Below are 23,565 nucleotides of genomic sequence, written 5' to 3' on the forward strand. Positions count from 1 at the left end.
GCCCGGTGCATAGAGGAGCGTGGCGATGGAGAAAGAAGAGGAACTGAGAGCAGCAGCCAGGAAAAGAATATGGAGGGAAAAGATGAGTGCAGGAAGCGGAGGAAAAACGAGGGACGGAAAAGAAAGAAGAGAGCAGTTCTGCGTGAAAAACCGACGAAACCCCGGGGGAGAGCGGAGGGAAGCAAAAACAGAACTCTCCCGCATGCACTTTCATTCACCACAGAGAAAAGACCTTCGCGCCTCTTCTTTCTCCTCGTTCAACACGGCGTGTCGGAACCCCCATAGTTTCTACAAAGGCGCGAACACAGGGACGTATATACGGCTAAATGTCAATCAAACATGCGAATTTTAGGTATATATATGCAGATATAGAGATAGTGGTATGCAAGTATGATTGTAGTTGTCTGTATATGTGTATTTAGGTGTATACTATATGCATCTATCTGTAAATGTGTTCATATGTATATGTATATGCAGATAGGCATATAAATACAGATCCACGTAGGGATATGCGTATATTCACGTAAGCGTGGGCGTGTGAGTAAGCCGGCCTTTCGCTTCGCGAGAGGAGCACAAGTGTGGCGGCGCTGTCTCCGTTTTTCCTCGACGGTTCAGAGAGGCGAGGCTTGTTTCTCAAAACTCGAAAGGCGCGGGGGCGGCCCGAGGGAGGCAAGTTTTGTTTTCAGCTCCAGAGCGGCGTGTGTCCCAGCCGACAGAGACAAAATGCGCTTCTTGTGCTCGTCAAAATGCATGCGGCCTCGGACCACACCTGAGAATTCCCCACACATGCACATCTATTCACTCGCAAAGGAATATATCTTTAGAAGTGTTTTACACATGCCTGCCTACCCTTATCTATCTATATATATGTATATGTATATATGTATATGTATATATACGTATATTGTGTACGTATATATATGTACGAAGCGCCTTTCGCTGAGCAGGCAGATTCCGTGGACAGACTTCGAGCTATTTTTAATGGAGCGACAATGCGACAGACTGGAGAGCAATACGAAAACTGTGTGCGCCCGATGGAGGACAGCAACGGAACTCGAGAGACGACTAGGTCTAGACACCCGGCGAGACAGATCGGGCAATCCTGCACTCCGCACTTGAGCTCTTATATGAACCATGTGTGCGCCCGCAATTCTCACCAAAGGCGACATTCGCTTTCACCTCTGCGGCTCTTTCTCCGGCCTTCTTCGCCATCAACTGCGCCCTTCACACACGCACAAGCATCTTTTAAAAGCGTTAAACAGCGTCATAGAACGTTTCACCAGGCGAAAAACGCCAGCAATAAATACGTGCACGTCGATAAAAAACACAGGCAGATGTGCCTGTCTACGCCGGTTGCATTTTTTGCCTCTCAACTCTCTTGGATTCCTCGTTCCACTTCTTGGCTTACTCTCTGTCTCTCCGTTCTCTCCCTCTCTTCGCGTCCACTTTCCTACCCAAACGTAAGACAGCTGATCTTCCATATCTCTACTCTGCATACATCTCTATATATCTGAATAAACATCTATAAACATACATCTATAAGCATATATCTATATATATGCGTGCACAGAGTTTGAGATGAGCGTGGTCTTCTTTGCCTAGGTTGTTGTTCCGTGCCTCTATTCTTCTCTGTCTCTTTTTCGGCGACGGTCCTTCAGCGCCCAAGCTCGTTTACTTCTCTCGCGGACTTTCTGTCTCCCATTGCATATGAAGTGTCTGCGAGTGATTTCTTTTTCGCCCCTCGCCCTTTTCCCCAGCGTGTCACGCTTCTCTCTCTCCGGCATTTGTTTTCAAAAACGAGAAGGCCTCACTCGCGGAGGTGCTCAGCGGCCTGCACGTAGTCGCCCCGAGCTGCGTCGATCTTCCCGAGATGCTGTTGAGAGTCGACTGCGCAAAAAGAGAAACGGAAGGACAAGTCGAGACGGCGGTAGAAAGAAGGAAACAGTCCGAAGCGGCCCCGGCAAAGAAGCTGACTGATATACCTGTTTTGCGGAACATGACAGAGGGGAAAAAGCGAGGGAATACGGGCGGAAAAAGCAGGGAAACGGAGAAACTGACGACTGAGGCTTCAGAAGTGTAAGAACGCGAGGCACGATCAGAAAGTGGGAAATCCAGAAAAGGTTCGAAACGAGGTATTGAAAAGAGAGCATGCAGATTCTGTTGTTCCGCAAAGGAAAACGCTCTCTTCGATGAGAGATGCATGTCCTTTCTTCCTACGATTTGCAAAAACGGTCATCCCGTGGCGAAGATAAGTCTTCCGTCGGCTACTGGTCAACTGCCTCGCCCCTGTCTCCTCCGAGGCGAGGCGAGACGCCATCGCGCCCGCTGCAGGTTCTGCGTGAGAGGAAGAAGGGGACAAAGGAAAAAAGGAAGGAAAAAAGTGAGGGAACGCGAGTCTCGGTTTCGCAAGTACGACCGTCGTCCAGGTGCGCAATGCCTCAGATGTCCTCTTTGTGTTTAGGCCCCTCCTCATGTGGTCTCATACTCGGTCGTCTCTTGGGAGAATCGCAGCACTCCGCAGTGGACGAAAACGGCAGCAGAGTGCCGAAGAAAAGCGCGTGGGACGTCTCCCGTGAAATTCTCTGTGTGTGTACGAGTCTGCGTCAGTGTGTGCAAATAGACCGATACACATTTGTACGTTTCCATAAGCATGCAAATGGACAAATTGAAAGTGTTGCCTCTGGGCAAGTGCAGGCATGCAGAGACGCATAGGTATCCTATTGAGAGGGAGAGCAGAAGCCAGCTGTAGATATCTATAAATGTATACATTTACAGATGCATATAATCACTTAAATACACATTTACAGAAATGAAAAAATGTACCTTTGCCTGCGGGCATAACTTGGGCAACGGCCCTGAATAGCTGGACACATTGGAGCGTTGTATATTTGGATGTGTAGAGAACAAAGGTGAAGACAGAAACCAGCAGACAAGGACAGACGTGCATCTCTAGAGGGTTTTCCTCCCACAGCTTCCAGGAGGGTGACCGGTTGGTGGTTTGTTGCGGTCGCTTTTCGCCTCTTTAGGCTGTCGGGGTCTTTTAATCCTTGGCGCGTTTGCTTTGTCAGTCTCTCACCGGTGTTGGAAAGAGCGGCCGCGCGAGCAGGAACCGTTTCTTTCTTCGACCGTCTCCGGTCTGAAGGAAGCGAGAGGGATAACGCCGGGGCAGAAGAAGCCGCAGACGAAATCGGAGGCAGAGAAGAACTCGGAGAGAACAAAGCACCGTGCCCGGCCTGGCACTTCGTGCTGTCTCCCCAAGCGCGTTCCGCTTCCTTCTGCTCCTCCTCTTTGTACATCTGCTCGTCTGCGGCACAGCTGAGGAAGGAAACGCGAGGGATTCCACGCCTAACAGACGCTCCCTTCTCCCGCTCTCTCTCTTTACCCTCTTCTCTCTTTTCTCCCTCTTCGCCCGCTTCTCCCTCTTCTCCCTCTTCTCTCTCTTCTCCCTCTTCTCTCTCGTCTCCCTCTTCTCTCTCGTCTCTCTCTTCCCCCTCTTCTCCCTCTTCGCCCGTTTCTCTCCCTTCCCTCCACAGGCAACGCAGAGAAGAAGCCGAAGCAGAGGAAGACGGCGCGGCAGACGGGGCAAGCGCAGTGGAGGAAGACGGGAGGTTTTGCTGCGAATCTTTCCCTGTCGAGGCGCCTGGAGAACACAGCTCGTCGAGCGTCACGGCGTGATACTGCAGGAGGCGCCGCGACGTGGTCAGGTCCCTGAAAAGGGGCGAGCGTGGGAAGAAAGGACAAACGCGGGAGAGAGATGTCACAACAGGACGGAAACAGAAAGAGAGAACACAGATGAGGATAGACAGAGGGGACGACACTGAAAGAAGGAAATGGACAGAAAGAGAGAACAGAGATGAAAACGGAGAGAGGGGACGAGACCCAAAGAAGGCATTGGACGTTCCAGAAAGCAGCACGAAGGCGACCCCCGACCTAGGTTTCGATACACGTTTTTCCTCCGCCCCAACCAGAGAGTCTTTTCTCTCACAATCGGGGGGAATCGGCAGCGTTGACGATTTTCGCGTTTTGTTCTCACCCAGAAGGAAACACAGTCAACGCCAGATTCCCGACAGCGAGGCTGTGGCCGAGGCGGTTGCGCCTCCGATCTGCGATTGCAGCAGCTGCTCTGTAGTGCTCCGCCGCCGCTTCAGGTTTCTCTGAGTCCATTTGGACGCACGCACGTCGTTCCAAAAAACATGTGCACCGCCGTGCCTTCGCGAGTTACGAAAGCGAGACGAAGCAAAGCCGCCAGAAAGACCACGGAGAAGAGGACTGTCGACGTGAGACGAGACAGCGCATGCCTTCACACTCTGTTGTCTCACCAAGTTTGCAATACGCCAATCCAATGTTCATGTGGGCGATGTATTGTCCTGAGAAAAAGAGCGGGGACAAAAGAGGCCATGTAGCAGTCACGAGAGGAAGCAGACTCCAGAGACACACGGGTGACCCAGACCTCTGGGGTGTCGTTGAGCATCTCGCCGTCGCAGTTTCCCACGAGAGAAAACCTCGAGATCCGGGAAACGCGCGTCTGCTGCCAAAAAAAGTCGCCGAGGAGTCTGTCTCTCTCGTTCTGTGTCTCTTACCCTCTTCGTCGGCGAGGCGAAGCTGCTGCGTGTGGTGTTTCAGTGCCTCCTGGTACTCTTCGCATCGCAGGTAGTCGATGCCGATACTGTTCCACAGCCCAACACACCAAAAAAAGAACAGGAAGGGACTGCACAGCCGCCGGTCTTCCAAAAGGGAATAAATCAAAACCTGCGGAACGGCTCTTCCGCGGTCCTGGCCTTGAGATGCCCTGTCTCACAAGTCGACATGACCCTGTCGGCCTTCTTCTCCCTTCCCTGTTCCTCTCAACACTCTTTCCTCTCTTTCCCTCTTTCCTCTCTACTCTTTTCTCTCTCTCCTTTCCACTCTTTCCTTAATTTCTCTCTTTCCACTCTTTTCTCTCTTTCCACTCTTTTCCCTCTCTCCTCTCCACTCTTTTCTCTCTTTCTTCTCCCCTCGCCGTGTTCGAAGCTCGCCCCGAGGAGGATCCTAGCCCACAGCTCGGCCAGGCCGTCTCGCGATGGCTCACCAGTTGTGGGCGAGGACTTGCAGTCGGCGGTCTCCCAGCTGCTCTGCGCAGGCCAGGAAGTCTCGGTAGGCCTCTCGGGCCTCCACCCAGAGGCCTTTGTTGTCGAGAAGGACGCCGAGCTTGTACAGGTTCTCGCCGGCAGCTCGGGAGTTTCCGGCCCTCTTCGCTGCGCGGGCGAGGAACTTCGCATCGGCGACGCGCTGGGTCTGCGAACGCAGGCCGTAGACGGGGAAGGCGTCGCGCTGCGCCTTCCTGGGAACGAGAAACAGCGAAATCAGCAGAAAGGGGGGCACACGCGTGGCCCGGGGCGTCTTTTTCGAAAGTTGTCGCTTCATCGACACAGTCGCCTCCCCCTCGGGGACCGGAAAAGCGTTCCAAGAGAAGAGACACAGCGTAGGGAGACATCGCCACCTTGCTGCGCGTTCACGCACCCAGACGTGACACACAGAAGCCTGAAAAAGAGGGCCAGAGACAGGGCAGTGAGAAGCAAAAGAGCGACCGTTCGTCTGGTTGGGCGAGGGCGGAGAAATGCACACACAGGTGTTTGCGTTTTCGCCTCTCACAGACCGCCCTTGTCCTCCCGCCGCCTACCGTTTGATTTTCTCGAGGTACGTGACGGGGTCGGTCGAAGCCGCGAAGCGGTCGACGCCACCGTCTGCAAGGAAGAAGCCTTCTCCCCACTTTTTTCGCGCGGGAGGCGCAGCCCAGCGAGGAGGCCTCCGCGCCTCTTCTCTCCGGCCCCACGCAGCCGCTCGTTCGGAGACTCGCCAAGGCGTGCAGAAGCGGAACGGAGACTCGGGCCGCAGAGGCTGTTGCAGGCCGAGGCTCGAAGGCGCGGTTTCTCGGAGCAGTCCGCCGCCGCCTTCATCCTCTGCAGTGTCGCGCGCGACGCCGAGGAAACCGAATCTGGCCTAGAAGGACCCAGCCGGGAAACCACACATGCCCCATGCAAACAAACGGCGAGGCAGAGGGACAGCGAAGCAGAGAAAGAGAGAAAGAGAGGGAAAGAGCGAAGGAGAGAAAGAAAGAAGGAGGGAAAGAGAAAGAGGGAAGGAGAGAAAGAGGGAAATGTCTTTACCTGTTGAATCTCCGTTGGTCTGCGGGTTCCGCCTTGGTTTCGCAAGATTCCCGCGACGGTATTCGAGTCTTTTGGGGTGGAATCTCTTCCTCCACGCCCCAACTCCCTTCTCTGTTCTGGGGTCTCGTCCCCCGACGGTCGCCTCATTGCGTTCCGTTCGTCTCTCTGCCTCGGTTGATCTGTGTCGGCGTCCTGGCACGCCTGTCGTTCACGTCCTTCATCTCCGGTATCAACCCCACCTGAAAGGATCCGAGGTCTTCCTGAAGAGGCATCCGCCTTCCATGTCTCTTCCTTTTCGTCGTGTCTCACTCCTCTTCGTCCTCTTTTCTCTACTCTTCGTCCTCGTTCTCCCTCGCCTTCCTCTCCTGCGTCTTGTGTCTTCCCCTCTTCTAGGCCTTCGACTCGGGCCGAGGCTCCGCTGTTCTGGGCCGTAGGGGAGGATCCAACGGCGAAACTCTGCGAGGCGTCTCCACCTGCGCTGGGCCGTCGGCCTCCCTCGATCGCGGCGCGTGGCGCAACGCGTTTGGAAAGCACAGGGGGAGAGAGTGCGATGAAGGACGAGGAGACCGACGGTTTGCCGCCCTCCACTCTGCAGAGAGGCCAGGCAGGCGCAGAGATTCCGAAGGTCTGTTGGCCTCGCCTTGGCCCAGGAGCCTCCGCGCTGGGTGCACACGTCTCGCCGCTTCTCTCCCCGGCCCCCTGGCCTGACCGAGATTGACTCGCCGTCCTGCTGCCTGCCGCAGGTTCTCTCAGAGGGCGCTGAGGAGCGGCGCTGGAGACAGGCGACGCGCCTCCGGCTTCTCGCGCCTCCCCGTGGAAGGCAGTTGCCGCACCTGGAGATGCAGATGAGGAAAGAACCGAACGTTCCCCCCCGTGCGAGATGCTGTCGGAGGTCGAGCGGCTGCGCGCTGGCTCTCCATTGGAATTCGAGTTATGCGGGGCGCACCTTTGTGGCTTAATGAATGGAAAAGACGTCGCAGAAGACGAAAAAGCGGATGAAGATTCACAGGAGGAAGAAAACGAAGAAGAGCAGGAAGATTCACTGGAGGAAGAAGAGGAGGAAAAGGAGGAAAAGGAGGAAGAGGAAGAAGAGGAAGGAGAGGGAGCAGAAGGGTGAGTGGATATTGGCGCGGGGACGCGAAAAGGAGCAACGGCAGAAGGAGAAGACGGTGTCGCCTCGTTGTGTCCCCTGGCCTGTGATGCGTGTTGTCCGAGTCTCAGGTGCGGAGAGCGAGGCGGTCGACGAGAAGACGATTCCTCGGAGGCAAGATGGTGCGCTTCCCCTTCTTCGAAATTTAACTCGGAGAGAGACGGGCGGCCCTTGGAAGCCGGATGTTCCCCCACGGAGTCCAGACAAGGTGTATGTACACTCGAACCGTCCTTTGGAGAGGGATCAAGGAAGGTGGAGGTGGGGAGGTTGCTCTCGCGCGAAGCGTCGCCGTTTTCCCGTTCCTCTTTGCTTCCGGACGCAGACTTCTTTTCTCCACAGAGAGACGCAACCTCGCTCGACGCATCCAGCGGAGATCCGCTGCGCTCTGTCATTGAGGCGCTTCGGGGGAAGAAACGAGGACGGAACGAAAAGGACGGGAGGCAAACGCGTTTTTTGCGAAGCAGGCGCGTGCTGGCCTACCCAGCAGCTCCAGAGAAAGAAGGTAGTACTTTGGGCGTCTTCATGAGGCCTCCGGCGCAGGAGTAACCGATGGAAGAGAACCGGATCGGGGTGCTTGCGCGTTCGCTGCATGCAGTGGGTTCTCTCTCCAGCAGTGAAGAGAATGCACGCAGAATCTAAGCGGCGAACCTCGCTCCGCGCGTCGCTGTCTCTTGTGCGTATCTTTTGCTGAGTGGCGGCGAGAAAGAAAAGAAGGGCCCCCCTGAGCAACAAGGCAGAGGTCGCGAGAGCTCGGGGCGAAAGCCAAAAGGCGAGGCGTCTCTGCAGTGTGCCTGTCTGTTCAATTTGAGTTCAGCAGTTCTTGAGAGTGCCTGGGGAAGAGAGGATTTCGGCAGAACCCCCGGGCGAAGAGCGGGGGTAGGAGAAGGGAAGAAGCACGTCAGCTTCTTTCTGCCTTCTCTGGAGGGCCGGTTTCTGTCAGTGTACAGGTGCCGGACAGGGGAGGAGCGCACCGACGGCTGTTTGTTGGGTGTAGTTGCATCGACGCAAACGAGTCGCTGCGTGCTGGCGAACTGGACTCAGCCAGGCTCGGTTGGGAGGGACAACCCCTTTCCTGCCCCGGCAAGAAACACCCGAGTTGGAAGGCCACAGGAGAGCAGTAAAATGTCTCGGGCTTTCTTCTGGTGGTGCCCCAGTGGGCAGAGAGGCGCTTTCGAAGGGCTGCGAGGTCTCGGGGTTCCTGGGTGTGTGTTTGTGTGTCGGCGCGACAGAACGGCAGGCGCGGCTTAACAAGACAGGAAGTGTTTGTTGGCATCGAGGTGGGTTTGACGGCAGATTCCCTCGCCAGGTGTTCGTCACTTGATGTTCTTCTCTCGAGTGTTAGCAAGGTGAACACCATTTCCGGAGTGACTCAAGGCTGCTGACCCGCGGAAGAGCGACCGCGGGTTGGGACGCGCCGCGGTTCACCGAGGGGGACACCGCCCGCGCTGTTCGTGCATAAAAGGCGATTGTATCCAGGCGTTTTTCGTGAGGAACGCTATCCCTTGGAGGATTGGGCCACGAAAGGAGAGGCGTGGCGGGTTTTGAGGTTCGTCCTCGGCTTTTTGGCGGGTTTCGTGGCATTTCCCGCACCAGAAAGGAAGAGCGGCAGCGAGACACCAGGGAGGGAGAGCCCCAGAGAGACACAGCCACAGATGCAGCCCCGCCGACGCTTTTCATTTTTGCATGCGCCAGGTCTGTTTCGGATCAACGAGGCAAATTCGATGAGTTTGACTCATCGGTGATTTCCTGCTCGACCAAATCTTCCCGTTTTCGGTGATCAGTTCCTCCTAGAACTTCCGCTCCCGTCCCCACTTCTCGGCGCCTCTGGCTAGTCGCGAGGACGCCGTTCTCCTTGACTCGTTGTGGTGAATTGTCAAATTGCAAGGCCTAGGATTTTCCTGGCGAGCAAAAAGTTCAGGGCTGATGAGAGCTCGTGCGCGTTCGTTTTCCACTGTTTGTCTGCAAGCAGCTGGGGGGAGCGCAGAGTCGGGTCAGCCGCCTAGACCTTTTCTTCCCTGCAGTCGAAGGGGGAGGGGATCCGCCAAAGCGCAGACACACAGAAGCACATTTCACGTCGACGACCTCATCTCAGTTCGTGGCTGAGGAAAATCTCAAAGATCTTCACTTGCTGAGCCGTTTGAAGTCGCTTTTTCTCAGTGAACGAGGCTGCAGCCGGACACGGCACCGTCATCCCTCCGTGGTTAAAACCCAGGGGGTTTTGAGTGTAACATCGGATTTTCGAGACCTCGAAGGGGTGGGAAAGGGCATTTTTGGATAGCTTGCCTTAACGTCTGGCGAGCAAGTCAGTCTCAGTCGGGCGCACTCGGGGAAAAACCGCCGCCACACAAGTGAAAAAGAACCCAAAAGCGAGCAAAAACACCGTTACAAAGTAACGACAGTACAGGCGTGTGTCAAGCCCTCGGGCACGGGGGTTCGGCGACGATTCAGATTAGCTCTGAGGCAGGTTTTCCCGACAGGAGGAACTGGCGAGCGACACACAGTGTGTCCTTGAGGGCGGGAGTGAAGCGCACCAAAGGGTTTCTTTTGCTCAGTAGAGTTCAGTGAGAGCATTTTTTGAGCACAGAGAAATGGACACACCGGCCGGTCCGTGGTTCAGCGGAACCCCCCCTCTTACACCATTGTGGACTGTCTCGAGCGGATGAAACTGCCACGAATTTCCTTATCGCTCGTCGCGGCGGCTCCGGGGCTTTCCTCGTACGTAGGATGGTTTTTTAATCTTTTAGTGCTGGCGGTGCCGGTGTCCAGATGGAGCGTTAAACTTCGGAGAAAGACACCATCTGGCTCTTCGAATTTGATCACACAAACGTGCGCGAGGAACGTCACAGCTCTAAACGCTTCTCGTTTTCGCACAGGCCTGGAACTCTGGGTTAGCCACACACGTGTAACTTTGGACCGGGGCGGCCCACACGTTTTCTCGCTTGTGTCCAACAGAGACACCCGAACGGAGAGTTCGGAGGATCCCCACACTCGTGTGTGTGATAAACCACACCGTGGCCAAATTTTGGTCTCAACCAGACGTTCTCTTTGCTCCAAAATGCGGGACGAGGCAGAGAGACCCGCAGTGGACGACATGGAAGAGGCGGAGGGAGACAGGGAAACGGATGGCTGCAGCGAAGAAGCCGGCGGCAACCTTCATGAGGGCGACGATGCCCAGAGTGAGTCGAGTGCTCTTGCGGGCAATGCCGAGCGTGCGACTGAACGAGACGACGTTAGCGATAGTGGATCTGAACGGTATCGGCACGAGTCGGAAACGTCCGCCCTTCCTGAGAATGTGGACGGGGAAGACATCGCGCACACAGGGTCACGCTCAAGTTCGCCAGAAAGCCACGACAACTCCACGGTTTCGCGACGCTCCTCCGACAGCCCCGCCGGCGGATCCCGTGGACGGTCTCTGGAGCTAAACACCGCAGGAGACGCTGATGGATCGTCGTTAACAGGCCAACCCGAACCAAATTCGCCCGAGGCAAGAAATGCGCCTGTTCTACGCGAACAGGACGAAAGAGCACAAACCCAGGCGGCGGACGATGAGCGCGCACGCATCAGCGATGGCAAGCAGAACCGACTCGGGACTGGAGCAGATCGCGACGAACAACCTGAACAAGGAATGCTGTCTTCTTCAGTACCTGACGGGCAAAACCCCTCCCAGAGAGGAGGCGCGTCCGAAGAGAAGGCAAATCATCTGTTTTGTTCCAAGTCGCCAACGTCCCGCTTCCCCTCTGATAGTGTGCCCAGCAGCGCCGGCAACAGACTGCCGTCCGGGGTTCCGTTGGGAGAGGAGTTGGAGGTGAATCGGCGCACGTTTCTGACGGAAAAGCGAGATGGACGTGTGGAGGACCACGTCGGAAGACCGGACTCTCGACGCGCTCTGTTTGAATCGCTAAAGAACGGACCGAAAATCCGTGAAGGCGTGGAGCGGATTCATGGTCTGCTCGACACCCTCGATCAGAGGGTAGACAAACTCATGGGGGACCACGAGAGGGATTTTCTGCTCGCGTACCGGACGCACATGTACACGATTCAGAAGCAAATGGACTACTTCAAACAGAAGGCAGACGAAGAGCAAACAAAGCTTTTGAGAGATGTGAAGATTCGGACTCTGGAGAAGGAGTTGAACTGGTTCATGTCTGAGGCGCTTCGACTTGATGGCCTGTGCAAGCAGTATCAAAACGACCTCAATAAATGGCGTGACCGAGTCGAGGCGCTGTCTGAGGATCGTACTTTTCTCGAGAAACAAGTCAAGTCTTGCAAAAAACAAACGCGGGCCCTACAGGCACGCCTCGAGGGTAATTTCAGACGACCGGGAAGACGGACAATCCTCAAACTCACACGCCACGCTGCTGCAAAAGCAAAACGCGATCCCGTTCAAGTGTTTCCGCGCGTTGTGCATATCCTTTTTTCCACGACAATCCAAACGCGAAGGAGTCTTGACATGCCCGTTCGTGGTCACCGCTGCGCAGACTACCGCTTGCTCATGCACCCTGGGCAACATGTCCATGTTCTCTCGAATGTTTGTCCTGTGGACAGAATTCGAAAGCGAGCATCAGGAGGTACCCGACGGAAGCCCCGTCGCCGGTGAACTCCCTGGACGTGAGGGGTTTGCCGAAGTAAGCCCGAGAAGGAAGTAATACAGCCAAGGGTGGTGCACAAGCAAAGTTCTGCCTGCAACCAAGCGAGGGCGTCTGTTTGTGCGGCTCACGCCAATAAACTAGATCGATCGCGCCACGTTCTTCCTATCTCTATGTGTACCTCGTTACGCGGCGCTCGAGGTGTTTTGTGTCTTTGCCCTGGCGGAAATGCTTCGTCTTCAGCAAGGTTTCCAAATTTTTGGGCGAAGCAGCCACGAAGGCGCGTTCCTCCCTACCGGCAGTCCCCCAGGAAACCCGACGCCTGCCGCCTCTCTTGGACCAGGTTCCTCTCCAAACGCGGCTGCGCCTTCGTCCTTTGGGAAGGAATGCTGCGATCGAGCGACTGAGTTTCTCCGCAACCAAAATGCCCGACTGCGGACTTCTCTCGAGCGCGAAAAACGAATCGTCATGTACGGACCTTGCTGAACAAACAGGCGAAAAGGGGAAGAGCGCCGTTTTTCTCGGGAGTCCGACGGGAAAAAAACTCCCCTCTCAACGAAGAGATGTGGAAAGGGAGCACACACAGAGCTACTCTTCTTTTATGGGCTACTCGTAGAGAGAGAACGAGTGTTCACGAGAGGGTTCTTGAGGCAGAGAACATTTACCACTTTTCTGCCGAGCGAGGAGTCTCCCGATCTGTGCACCATAGGGGAAGATTGCTATTTACAAAGGAGGCCGAGGGAGGATCCGTGCAGAAAAGAAAACGACGAGAGGGTGCGAGAAGATGCAGGAACTCGACACTGTGGAGGAGCCACGCCGACGTTTTTTTCAAGCGCTTCGATCTCCATTCGATTCGACACACGCGATACAGCCCCTGTCAAGAGGCCTGGCTTCAACCGTAAATCAGCAGTGATTCGTGTAGATGTCTTCCTGCGTTCGGTTGGTGCAGGCAACTGAGACTGGAGCAAAGCAACAGGGTCTCTGAGAAAACCGACGCAGAGGACTTCTTTCTCAAGTGCTGCGAAGAGGTAAAGAAGGAGATCCAAATCCGGAGGACGCGAGCCGTCAGCGACGCCTCCAAAACGAGGACGCGAGAAACAGGAAACAAGGCAGAAGATTTCGGCAGGCCAAACGGTGAGATGTGAGGAAGAACGGGACGGACTTCGGGAAGGGACAGAGGCTGATGAACAGCACAATGGAAACAGAAAGACAAAGCAAAGAAGCGGAGCAGTCTTTTGTCGCACAGCAGTGCACGCTGGTGTTCAGAAAGGCTCCGTTATATTTGAGTATTTTGTGTGGTGTAGCTGCTAAAGCCGCGCCAGTAAGAGCACAAATAAAATTGTGTGCCTGTGCTGGGGTAATTCGCAGGTAAGCGCAAATGTAGAAAATGCATATATATATATATATATATATATATATAGACTTTTGTATGTATTTTTTCCGTGGAAAACGTGCGGTCCTCAGCAACGGCACAGTGGTCTCCTGCATCAGGCGCCCTCAAATTGTGTCAGTCCAGGTTCAGCTTGGCTGTCCCCTGTTTTCAGGCCGTCTTCCTCGCGACTTGACACTGCAAGATTTTCTTAAGACTGACAGGCGCCGGCTCCTCGAGTTGATCATTTCCAACGATGACGTTCTCGTAAGGCTCGCCCCGACGCTCCCTTCCCGCCCAGGCACATATGATTGATTAAAACATGGGTCGCACATGCAAACGCACGGACACGTAGATCTATCCACATATTTCCATGTCAGACAACAGAGATTTCTATCGATGTGTGCATCGGCGAAGCGCGAGACAAGGAACTGCTGCCGGCGCTAATGCGTCAAGCAGGCTAAACAAAAGTAAAATATGGATCTCGCACTGTGCATCGACGTGGAGTGACACGGCCTCGTGGCGAAACTGAAAACGATAAATGAAGATGTCTTCGGTTTTCCAGTATGTACACCTTCGCATATCTGAACATTTGTGTGAACCTGAATACACGCGTGTATAGAGATATATGCATTTGTCCACCTAGAAAGATAAATTCCTTTCTGGCTGTCTAGGTAAAACGCAGCCTCACGGAGAAAACGTGAAATAGAAGTATGTGCTTTCCGGTTGCAGTTACGTGACTGTATTTGCGTCGCGTTTTTTCCTTGTGTCGTGCGCTGACGTGTGTGTAGGCACAGTTGCACACGATGCTCTTTCCCTATCGAACTGCGATACGGCCTTCTCTGCATCCCAGCACACACGACGCATGACCGACGGGCGAACCTTGGAGGACAGGAAAGCAGGAGGACCCCCCCGTGATGGAAAGGCACTCTGGACGTACCGCCGGCGCAAATTGTCCAAGTAGCAAAACTGTCCATTTCGTACTAGACTTGCGTACAAAGAAACCCTAGAGACTTTCTGACGAAACGCATTCATGGACGTCTTTCATCGTGATAAAAATCCACGAATGACAGCCGACGAAACAGCGACTAAAGCATCCCCGTCTCGACCCGATTCCGCATGCATATTAGCATGCATGCACATGCATATATATATATATACATATATATATATATATATGTACATTTATATCAATATAAATACTGCATGGATGTATATTCTTGTCGTGGGAAGATATCGAGCACATCCGCAGAATACGATTTCAGGCGGCAGATCTTCTCGGGTCATTCCCGTGGCCGCATATGCAGAGACGGTGGGCCGATCCAGTGATGCTTGGCGGGGCATTTTTCGGTGCATTCCAAATGGACCAAAAAACTAAATGCTTGACACTCCATGGGCAGCTTGGAATCGAATAGACGAAAAACGAGACACTATGGGTCCGTACCATATGGCTACCGTGTTCTCGGATCCCACAACAACAAGAGGCCGTCGACACTTTTTTCTGCATCGTATACATACATACATACATACATACATACATACATACATAGAAGCACACGATACCCGTGTGCGTCAGTAGGTCTCTGTAAGCGTATCTCTTAAGGGATACACGCGCCCATATATATATATATATATATATATATATATTTATATGTATATATGCGTATGCGCGTACAAGCATTCCGCTGTCGATCTGGGTATTGAAAAGAGAAGAGAGGGAAGGCTGTTGCGAGGGCCGAACTCCGCCATGTATGCAGAAAGAGCAATGAATCAACGTGCAGATTTCCAGGTATCCACTATGCCAGCTACATAGAAATTGCTCGTTTTTGGTTCGTCAGACGAATCAGAGGAAACCTGTCTCGCCCGGCTACACCAGCACACTGTTCCCGTAAGCTGCTTTTCTGTACTAGCGCAGAATCGCCGTGCAATGTCCGTAAAGCGCGACACGCCGCGCAGCTGAAAATGAGTTGCCCGAAGCCCCGAGAATGGCAGCGGGATCGGAGCGAAAACCTTTTGGGAAGATTCGAATCAGGGTTAAGTGCCTCATTTGGACCTTTATTCGCTCCTGCTTCGCCTGCTCGCGGCGAGGCCCCGAGAAGCGACGCGCGTGTCAGCCAGGCTGGGCATCGCAGAAGGACGACGTCACTTGACAAGTTTCTTCGGTTTCGTGGGAAAAGTCCGGAGAAGCGGAAAAACCTCACACGAAGAGAAGCTTCGGAGCATACGTGGCCACTGCCCAATGTTCCCGGCGTCCCAAACAACACTCAAGAAGCCCGATAGAGAAGACAGACAGATGTGGCTAAAGCGGCGGGCACAGCAATGCGGGAAGATTCGCCCAGACACACAACTGGACATGCACGGAGGTATCTCGAGCGGCGCCGAGAGCGACGAAAAAATAGTCAGAAAGAGAGTCTGACCATGAACGAGCGATAGGTGTAACTACACACCCGGCTACGTTGATCTATACACGTCGCGGCAGTGATATGCCTATACCGATACACCCAGATATTTATACATGTTTGTGTACACGGGCAGATTTAGTTCATGCATGGAGAGAGGAAAGAACCGCAGATCCACACAGAACGAGGCACAGGGATAGATACAGGCCCCAGCAGCATCGTCGACAACCATGGCGAAAACGAGACGCTATTCGCCTCGAGTCCCGGAGAAGTCCCCTCCTGCCTACGTTCTATCCCCTCCTGAAGACACGCATACGGTCTCATCTTTCTTCACCGCCACACAAAGACTCCGCCCCCCGTGCGCCCTCCCGTCCCCCTTTTCCTGCCTAAAGGATCGATTTTGCGCTGCCGATCTGTCCCGACGCGTGATCGCACGGTGAACTCTTTCCTGTCGAACGCGCGCGTACACCGCAGAGGCTCGGAACCGCACTGCTGCCGATGCACTCCACGCCGTCATCGGTCTTCTCTTCGTCTGCGTTGTTGTCGCAAGCGAAGGGAGCCTTGCTCTTCTCCGTCCTGCCTCTCGTGCACACGCGCTGAAGATTTGCACGCATGCGAGAAGAGAGGAAACGCGAAGTTTGTATCCAGTTTCCCGTGCGAAGCGGAAATGCAGGCGTCTGCTTTGGCTGTTCTGTCGAATACCCCCTCAACAAATACGCTTCGTCCTCAGAGAACTCCGAGTCGAACCAGCGTTGCGAATCCAGCGCCTCAGAGGCAGCTTCCGCATGTCCTGAAAACCCCGCCGTCGCTGAAAAAGCTACGCTTCTCGAACGCATTCCTTCCTCATCTCGTCGCTCCGAGTACTTTCTGTTCTCGCTCTCTCTCTCTGCCCCCGCGCCGTTTTCTGCTGTGCCACATGGGCCTTCGGACCCGACACTGGACTCTGCGAGGCTGCTCCTGTTAAGATGGTTCGCCGCCAGCGAAGGCGGCTTCTCTGCAACGGACCGGCCAGCGGACTCCGTCGCGTCGGTCGCTCCCTCGAGGCGCGGATCTGCATACGCTGCGTGCCACAGTTCCTCCATCATTTCTGCGAGGAGCGCACCCTTCTCGCGGTCGCTCGTCTTGGCAAACTCCGCGAGAAGAAGGGAAGAACAGAGTGGCCGCTGTGAGGCACTCGCGGGGCACGGAGACGACGGCGAACCTGCCGACGCAGAAGCCACAGACGGCGATGCATGTGGCGCTTGAGAACCAACCGATGCCGACCTGGAACACGTCTTGGACGTCCATCTTCGCCCTGGTGCAGAGGGAGGCGGAAACACCGAGGTGTATGCACAGCTCACAAGGCTCCACTTGCTGCCTGCAGTTCTGACAAGAGGTTTCCACGTTCCGCCCGACGGTCCTGCGTCCACAGTTTCTGTCCCCGACAAACTCGCAGCAGAGTCCTCGCGTTCGACGCTCCGCGAATCATCGCAGAGCGCCGCTGCGAGCTCCGCGACCGCCGCTTCAACTTCTTCCTCGGCAACTTCCTGGCCCTCTCGCCGACTCCACAGCCTGTCGCTGTGAAGGCCTTGGGGCGCGAAGAGCTGCGGCCCGGTCGACGCAGACGGCGAAGGCGAAGCTGGGGAGAAAGACGGGGAAGTGCCTCCGCTGGAACGTCGGTTCTGACTCTCGAGAGATGCGTATTTCGTCGCGTTCCCCACGAGCCTATCTGCGTCGCGTCGGAGGCAGTTCTCGACCTTCGTTCTTCTGCCGTCTCCCTCCTGCCTCGCCCCCAACGCGTGCTCCTCCCTCTCTTGCGTCTGTCGCCCCTCCGTCCACTCGCGTTTTTCTTCCCGCGCGAACTCTGCTCTTTCTCGGCCCGCGTCCTCCGCCTCTCCAGCTCCCCCCTTCCTCGTTCTTCTGCCGTCCCAGAGCCCGCCTGCGTGCTGTCGCGCGCCTGCCTTCGCAGAGACAGAAGGACGCGCTGGGGCGCCGGAAGCAGATTTTCCGGTCGGGTCTTTGCCGCTCCCACAGCGCGAAGCTGGCCGGGGACGAGGGCCGACGCGGATCGTTGGAGCTACCCCAGCCCGGGCTCTGGTCAGCGAAGAACTGGATCTCTTCTGGGCAGCGGCCACCGGGGAAGCCTTTGGTTTTTTGCTGACCTGAAAGAAATCGGTGATGAGCCCGTTCCGCTTGCGTTTCGCCGTCTGTTCTCGGCTGTACGTCCACAGCGAGGCCGCAATCGCCCGCTGGAGCTCGTCGTCCGAGTCCGCGTTTTCCGGAGAGAAGCCACCCTTTCGGTCTTTGCCCGCAAAACCCTGCGAGGTTCCCCCTCGCGACAAACACCCCGAAACCGAGAAAGCAGGCCGCGCCCTCGAGGAAGATCCCTCGCAAGACGAAGCACGTTCTTCACACGAAAGGGTGGAAGAGAGCGGAGAGGGACACGCGTGCGGGGCAAAACCTTCCCCGAGAATCAAACAGTCGTCGTCTTCTCTCTCCTCGTCCATGTCCTTCTCTCGCTCCTCTCTCTCTTCTTCCTTCCCTCCTCTCCCTCGTTTCTCGGTGCCTTCTCGGCTGTCCCCTTCATCGGTCGCGGCCCCAGTTGGGCTCGAAGTCCTCCTCTCGGGCGCCTTCGGTGCATCACAAGACGCGACTCTGCCGGAGCTCGAGACGGGAGGGGAAGGGGGAGACGCCTCCGCTGTCCAGTCTTCTTCGTGCCCCGTTTCTTCTTGCTGGGAGTCTTCTGAATCCGAGCCTTCGGAGAGGTGAGTCAGGGGCTGGTCGGGGCGGAGGCTCGTCGCCAAGGCCATCGCCGCTGAGCGCGCAGCAGCGTCTGTCGACTCCACGCGAAAGACAAGCGCGGGCGGCCAGACTCCGGGGTGGAGACGAACGTACACGCGCTGAAGAGGCGCGACGCGTCTGGACCGTTCGGAATCAAAGGCTCCGTTGTTCCTGTTCGCTTCCGCGAGACCTGACTCGAACGCCGCCTCGTGTCCCGCGCCGACGTCTGGCGGCTGGGCTGCCCGGGACGCGAGCGAAGACACGAGAGACGAAGAAAGAGCGGAGAAAAGGTCCAGGAGCAGCGCGCACCTTGAACGGGCCGAGAGAAAGCGAGGCGGCGCGCCGACGGAGCCGACATTCGAGAAGAAGAGAGTCTCCTGCAGGCCCTGGAAAGCAAAATGGGAAACAGACGGTTCCGCGTGGCGATACGGCTAGGCTCCGGACTTGGAGAAGCACACCCTCTTCTTTTCTCGGGAGAAGGGTGAGGAAAAACGAGAGAACGGGTTCGAACCCAAAATGGGCATCCGTGCTACGGCCACGATTTCGAGTGTTTTCTCTCTCGGCGTCCGTGTGCAGGATCCTCGGGTTTCCCCTCGCTTGGCCCCGCCCCCCCCCCACTCTCTCGCTCTTTTCCCTGTCCACTTTGGAGTCGTTTTCTCTTCCTCTCTCGGTGTACCTGCTTCCCTCACCTCTTTGTGCTCTTGCATGAACGCCTCAAGAAGCTCTGCCTTCGTTGAGTCGCCATCGGACGTGTTCCACTGCTCCTCCAGAAACGCCAACTCGCTTTCTTCCTTCTTCCTCTTGGCCTGCGTGCTCGCGTCTTCTCCTTCGCTCCCCTTCGTCTCCTCTCCGTTCATCCTCCCCCTCGCTCGCTCTCTCCTCTCCACCTCGGCCTTCTCCTCCTTCTCTCGTGGTTCTGAGGCCTCGCTCGCAGTCTCTGTTTCGTTCTTCCCTGCGTTCCCTTCTCCGTCTGCATGCGGTCCATCGTCCCGGCTTTCTGTGCCTGGACTTCTGCGTCGCCTTCCCCCTCCGGAACTCTCCGTCCTCGCCTCGCCGTTCTCTGTCTCACCTTCTCCCTTCTTCCCTCTTCCCGAAGCTTCTTCGCCGTCTGTGCAGCCTCGCCAGGGTTGCCGAAGCGCCTCGGCTGCTTCGTCCTCGCCTCTGCACCCGAACTTTGCCCCCGGGCCCCGCTGCAGTTCGGCAGGCCGTCTCGCTCGCTTCGTCCTCGGCACGCCGCAGCCGGCTCTGTTCTGCGCCAGGTCTTCCTTCTCTCTCTCGAGTTCCCGAGCAGAAAAACGGGCCTGAGTGGGATGCGGGTGCCTGCTTGGAGCGCTGTTCTCGTCCGAACTGACTCGTCGCTCTTGAGACGGGCTCCGCCCTTCCTCGGGCGACTGAGAAAAAGTTGTGTCCACGGCCACCGCCTCGAAACTGTCCACTTCCTTCTTCCCGCGACATCTCGTTCCCTGTCCCAAAGTGCGTCTGCTGGTGCGCGAAGGCGTACACGCGGGCGGTGGCGAGGGCGACTGCGGCGGAGAGAACGCCGCTGCCGGAGCCTCCTCGCTGGAACGCCCCTCGAAACCGTGTGTCTCCACGCAGGGCTCTGTCTCCTGCGAGGAGGCGAGGGAAGAACAAGAGAAGCAGTCTCGCTGGCTGAAGTGCCCGAAGCTTTGCTCGTTTCTGCACGCGCCGCTTCGGTGGAATCGTGGAAGCGGGCTGGCGACAGAGCGTGCGCGCGAAGGAGACGTTGCGGACCTCGAGTGAGGCGGAGAAGGAAAGGAAGAGGTTCTCGACGCGCGGAGGGAGGGGAGGGACAATGTCGAGGCCGTCAGGCTTCCGTTTTCCGCCTGCTCGTTGTTTTCTTCGCTCTTTGCGAGCCTCGCCCCTCGGTTCCTCGCCAGGCGCATCCGCCGACAGCACTGAAGCAGGAGTCTGCGGTGGTGAGAATTGACGACTGGAACTTCCTCCCGAGTCAAGCAGAGAAGAAGACGCGAGAGTCGCGAATCCTTGCTCTGGAGATACGCTGGAGCGGCGAGCGGATAGGCCTTGAGGGCGGAAGCTCGGAGACGCAGCAGTGTGTGGAGGAGAACGCGCATCTCCACGCGACGGGTCAGAAGAGACAAGAAGAGAGGAGACGCGGCGACGTATTGTTTCATGAACTCGGGATCTTCTTCCCACAGCGGCGTCAGTCCGAGCTGCAGGTCTTCCTTCGTTTTCTGGTTCCGCGACGCGCGCGCCACATCGAGCTCTTCTCGCGCCTCGACGGAGCCCAAGTCGAGGAGCAGTTTGCTCAAGTCGTTCGCCTCCAACTCCTCTGCCTTGTCGACGCACACGTGCAGAATCGGAGACAATTTTGCTTCCCGAACCGCCGACAAAGCCCGCTCAAACGGGTACCCTAGCCGCACCAGCTGCGCAATGATTTGTTGATTCGCCGTTGACAAGTTCGAAAGGTCAACGCGCGGGGGTGGGACCGCTACCGGAGCAGCAGAGTGAGAGGAAGGAAGCGACGCGGAAGCGGGCGGAGCGGAAGAGGGAGATGAATACGAGAGAGCGTGTGAGACAGGAAGCTGCGCGAAGGGCAAGAGAGCCTCGCGAGTCGAATTTCGGGCCGGCGCGCAAGACATGGGACTCTCTGTCTTGATGAACTGCGCGACGACTTCTTCTTCCGTGAGTTCCTCAGTCACCAGGACACCGTGTTGTTCGAGCCGAGCATTCAGCCTCTTCCGTACAGCCTCGGCTCTTTCGGGATTCACCGGAATGAAGAGCACACGCTGCGAGGAAAGGGACAAGGTCCCCTCTCCAGTCTCAAGTTCCCCAGCAGCCTGTGCGGGCTCCGCAGAGCACGGCGGGAAGCAGAAAGGACAGCGATACGATTGTCGCTCCTGCTCTTCCAGTCCACACAGCAGGTGTCTCCTCAGCCACGCCAGCTGGGCCTCTTCCCTCGCGGTCTCACGATCTTTCCCCTCTTGCGTGTGCTCTGCAGACCCATCGAGCGAAGGAGTGGGAGGGAGCGGCGACGGTCTAGGCCCCAGGCCGTGCTGGGCCAGGAGTTTCTCCCGAAGCTTCACGCGCGGACCGATGCGGTATGTGCCGCTCCCTGAGCACAGGGGGCAGCCTGGCGAGGCCATGGTTTTAGCTGGAGAAACCGGTTCAACGCTCGTCTCGGGAAACCGTTAAACTGGCTGCGCTGCCGCCGGGAGAGTGCGTGAAGCCATCTGAAAAAAACCCTGTTTTTGGCGCGGACGCCCAGAACAGGACAGCAGAACAGGACGGTATACGAGGTGCACGTTCAAAGAGATCCCAAGAACTCGCGTTGAAAAAAAATTCCAGAAAAAGCGGAATCCGGCAGAGGCGGGCGTTCTGTGTCTTCATGGAAGACGGGTAAAGAACTAGAGATTGCAGTGCCCACACGCATTGCACATGGGTTTCCACATAGTGAAAAAGGGACACATATGTATCGATGTATAACCAGGAAGATACGGGTGAGCACTGGACGGATCACAGAAATGTTCCAGATCGCCAGGACGGGAGCAGTCTCGCTCCAGCTCCACCCTGGCAGCCAGCGAGAAACTTCGTCCTCACTACCAAGAGAGTGAACACGGAGACGAGAGACGAAAGGGATGGCGGAAATCGCTTTGTTTTTCGTGATATTCTTCGACAAGGGGGGAAAAGCGGCGGAACGCTGCCTAGCTATTCTGAAGTTTTCAGTGATGTTCTCAGCAGCCATGCGGCCACCCTCCACGAGGAACAAAATTCAGGACACGCGGACGCCTGCCGTTCGTTTCACTGCGATCCTTTCGGAGGGGTTCACGACATGTTACTTGCCAACCAAAAACCCGTAAGCATTTGCTTTTCGTCGGCTTTTCGGTACAAAGTTGGCAGATGCAGTGTGATCATGTCTCCTTTGTCGGATCTCAGCGCGCACAGCGCGCATGTGTCGGAGAACCGCGTGCATGTTAGAAGTGTGTCTCGCTGTCTCTACACCACAAAGATTCTTGCCCGCAATTTCCATCACTGCAAAAAAGACGTTAGTTGTGCAAGCACTCAACTTGTTAACATAGAGCCTTGTCCCGGGTTCGGTGCTCACCTATGAGTCCACGGATTTCCTGCGTGTAACGATAGCGGGTCTACTATAACGTGGGAAATAGTGAGTTGCCGCGATGCCGCTGTGCAGTACCGAATCTCCTCGCTCCAGTAACGCGTTTGATAGGAAGCGGATTCGTCTGTCCTGTTCGACAGCTCGCTTCTTTATCTCGAGGTGCGCATCATCTAGCATAGCAGACGACGTTACGGAGTGCTACAGATTCTCAGACGGTTGCATGCACACGAGGGCAAGAAGCGAACAGTCGACGCAACCCAGAGCAGAATAGACACCTGAGTAAACAGCGTTGGTCAAAGGACTGCGGCGAGTTGTACCTCGCACCGATTTCCGGATGTGCCCGATCAAAGGGCCTTCCTTGGTTGGTGATTTTGCCACAGGTATTGCCCCTGCCTCGTTCTAATAGCCTATTCAATTCATGGGAGCGCAGGTCTGCGATATGCCCACCTCCATATGAAAAGATAATCCTCTTAATGTGCTGCCTGCTGGTAGCAAGCGTTCTAGATGACCCGCTTTGTGTGGTCACTGATAGCATTTGACAACTGACGCCTCATAGCTGCTTACCGCTTCGAGTACAGTGCCTCGAATGAGCGTACACCTCTCGTGTTCAAGCGGCTTTGCTATACCTTTCACAAGGCGAATAGCATTTTTGGCCAAAAGTAGTATAACATAGAAAACGAAGTGGAGTGGACAATAGCGTTATCAGTCCTGTGCATTTGATAACGAGGGCCACATTAGCTAAGTCACCGCATGTGAACACGGTAAGGCGCCCATAGTCAGCCGACCGCAAGCCTTTTTGTCTACCTCGCTACTGGCCAGTAACTCGGAAAGTGGAGTAAATCTAGCTAACGGGACGGCTCACCAGTCATTGGCATAAAACATCATCGTGTTGGTTCGGACGGTGCAAAAATGTGTCATTTTTCTATCAGAAGGGGGACACTCACCACTTTGTCACCCAGTTACCGCCTAGGATTTAGTGAAGGCAACACATCCCCAGATTTCCCCCCAGCACCATTGTCCGGTGAAACGATATCTGGATGAAGTCTCATTCCTATCGCT

The 23,565-nt window shown here is 55.8% G+C and overlaps 3 protein-coding genes across 3 annotated transcripts; 1 reads left to right on the forward strand and 2 right to left on the reverse strand.

The window, feature by feature from the left end:
• Nucleotides 1-611: 611 nt before the first annotated feature.
• Nucleotides 612-7,066, reverse strand: NCLIV_009110 (putative TPR domain-containing protein; the record flags this gene model as incomplete). The annotated part of the gene is made up of 10 exons (XM_003880426.1): nt 612-769; nt 1,158-1,222; nt 1,812-1,887; nt 3,077-3,708; nt 4,034-4,154; nt 4,320-4,367; nt 4,581-4,666; nt 5,069-5,320; nt 5,660-5,979; nt 6,980-7,066. The coding sequence occupies 10 exons, from the start codon at nt 7,064-7,066 to the stop codon at nt 612-614; spliced, it is 1,845 nt and encodes a 614-aa protein (XP_003880475.1).
• A 3,285-nt stretch (nt 7,067-10,351) lies between these two features.
• On the forward strand, nt 10,352-14,215 carry NCLIV_009120 (putative myosin heavy chain; the record flags this gene model as incomplete). Its single annotated transcript, XM_003880427.1, has 6 exons — nt 10,352-11,600; nt 11,842-11,921; nt 12,126-12,352; nt 12,832-13,016; nt 13,427-13,518; nt 14,105-14,215. The coding sequence occupies 6 exons, from the start codon at nt 10,352-10,354 to the stop codon at nt 14,213-14,215; spliced, it is 1,944 nt and encodes a 647-aa protein (XP_003880476.1).
• Nucleotides 14,216-16,036: 1,821 nt separating this feature from the next.
• On the reverse strand, nt 16,037-21,535 carry NCLIV_009130 (conserved hypothetical protein; the record flags this gene model as incomplete). The annotated part of the gene is made up of 2 exons (XM_003880428.1): nt 16,037-18,796; nt 19,100-21,535. The coding sequence occupies 2 exons, from the start codon at nt 21,533-21,535 to the stop codon at nt 16,037-16,039; spliced, it is 5,196 nt and encodes a 1,731-aa protein (XP_003880477.1).
• Between the last annotated feature and the right edge of the window lie 2,030 nt (nt 21,536-23,565).

Source organism: Neospora caninum, chromosome III, assembly GCF_000208865.1.
Source record: "Neospora caninum Liverpool complete genome, chromosome III".
Lineage (NCBI taxonomy): Eukaryota > Apicomplexa > Conoidasida > Eucoccidiorida > Sarcocystidae > Neospora > Neospora caninum.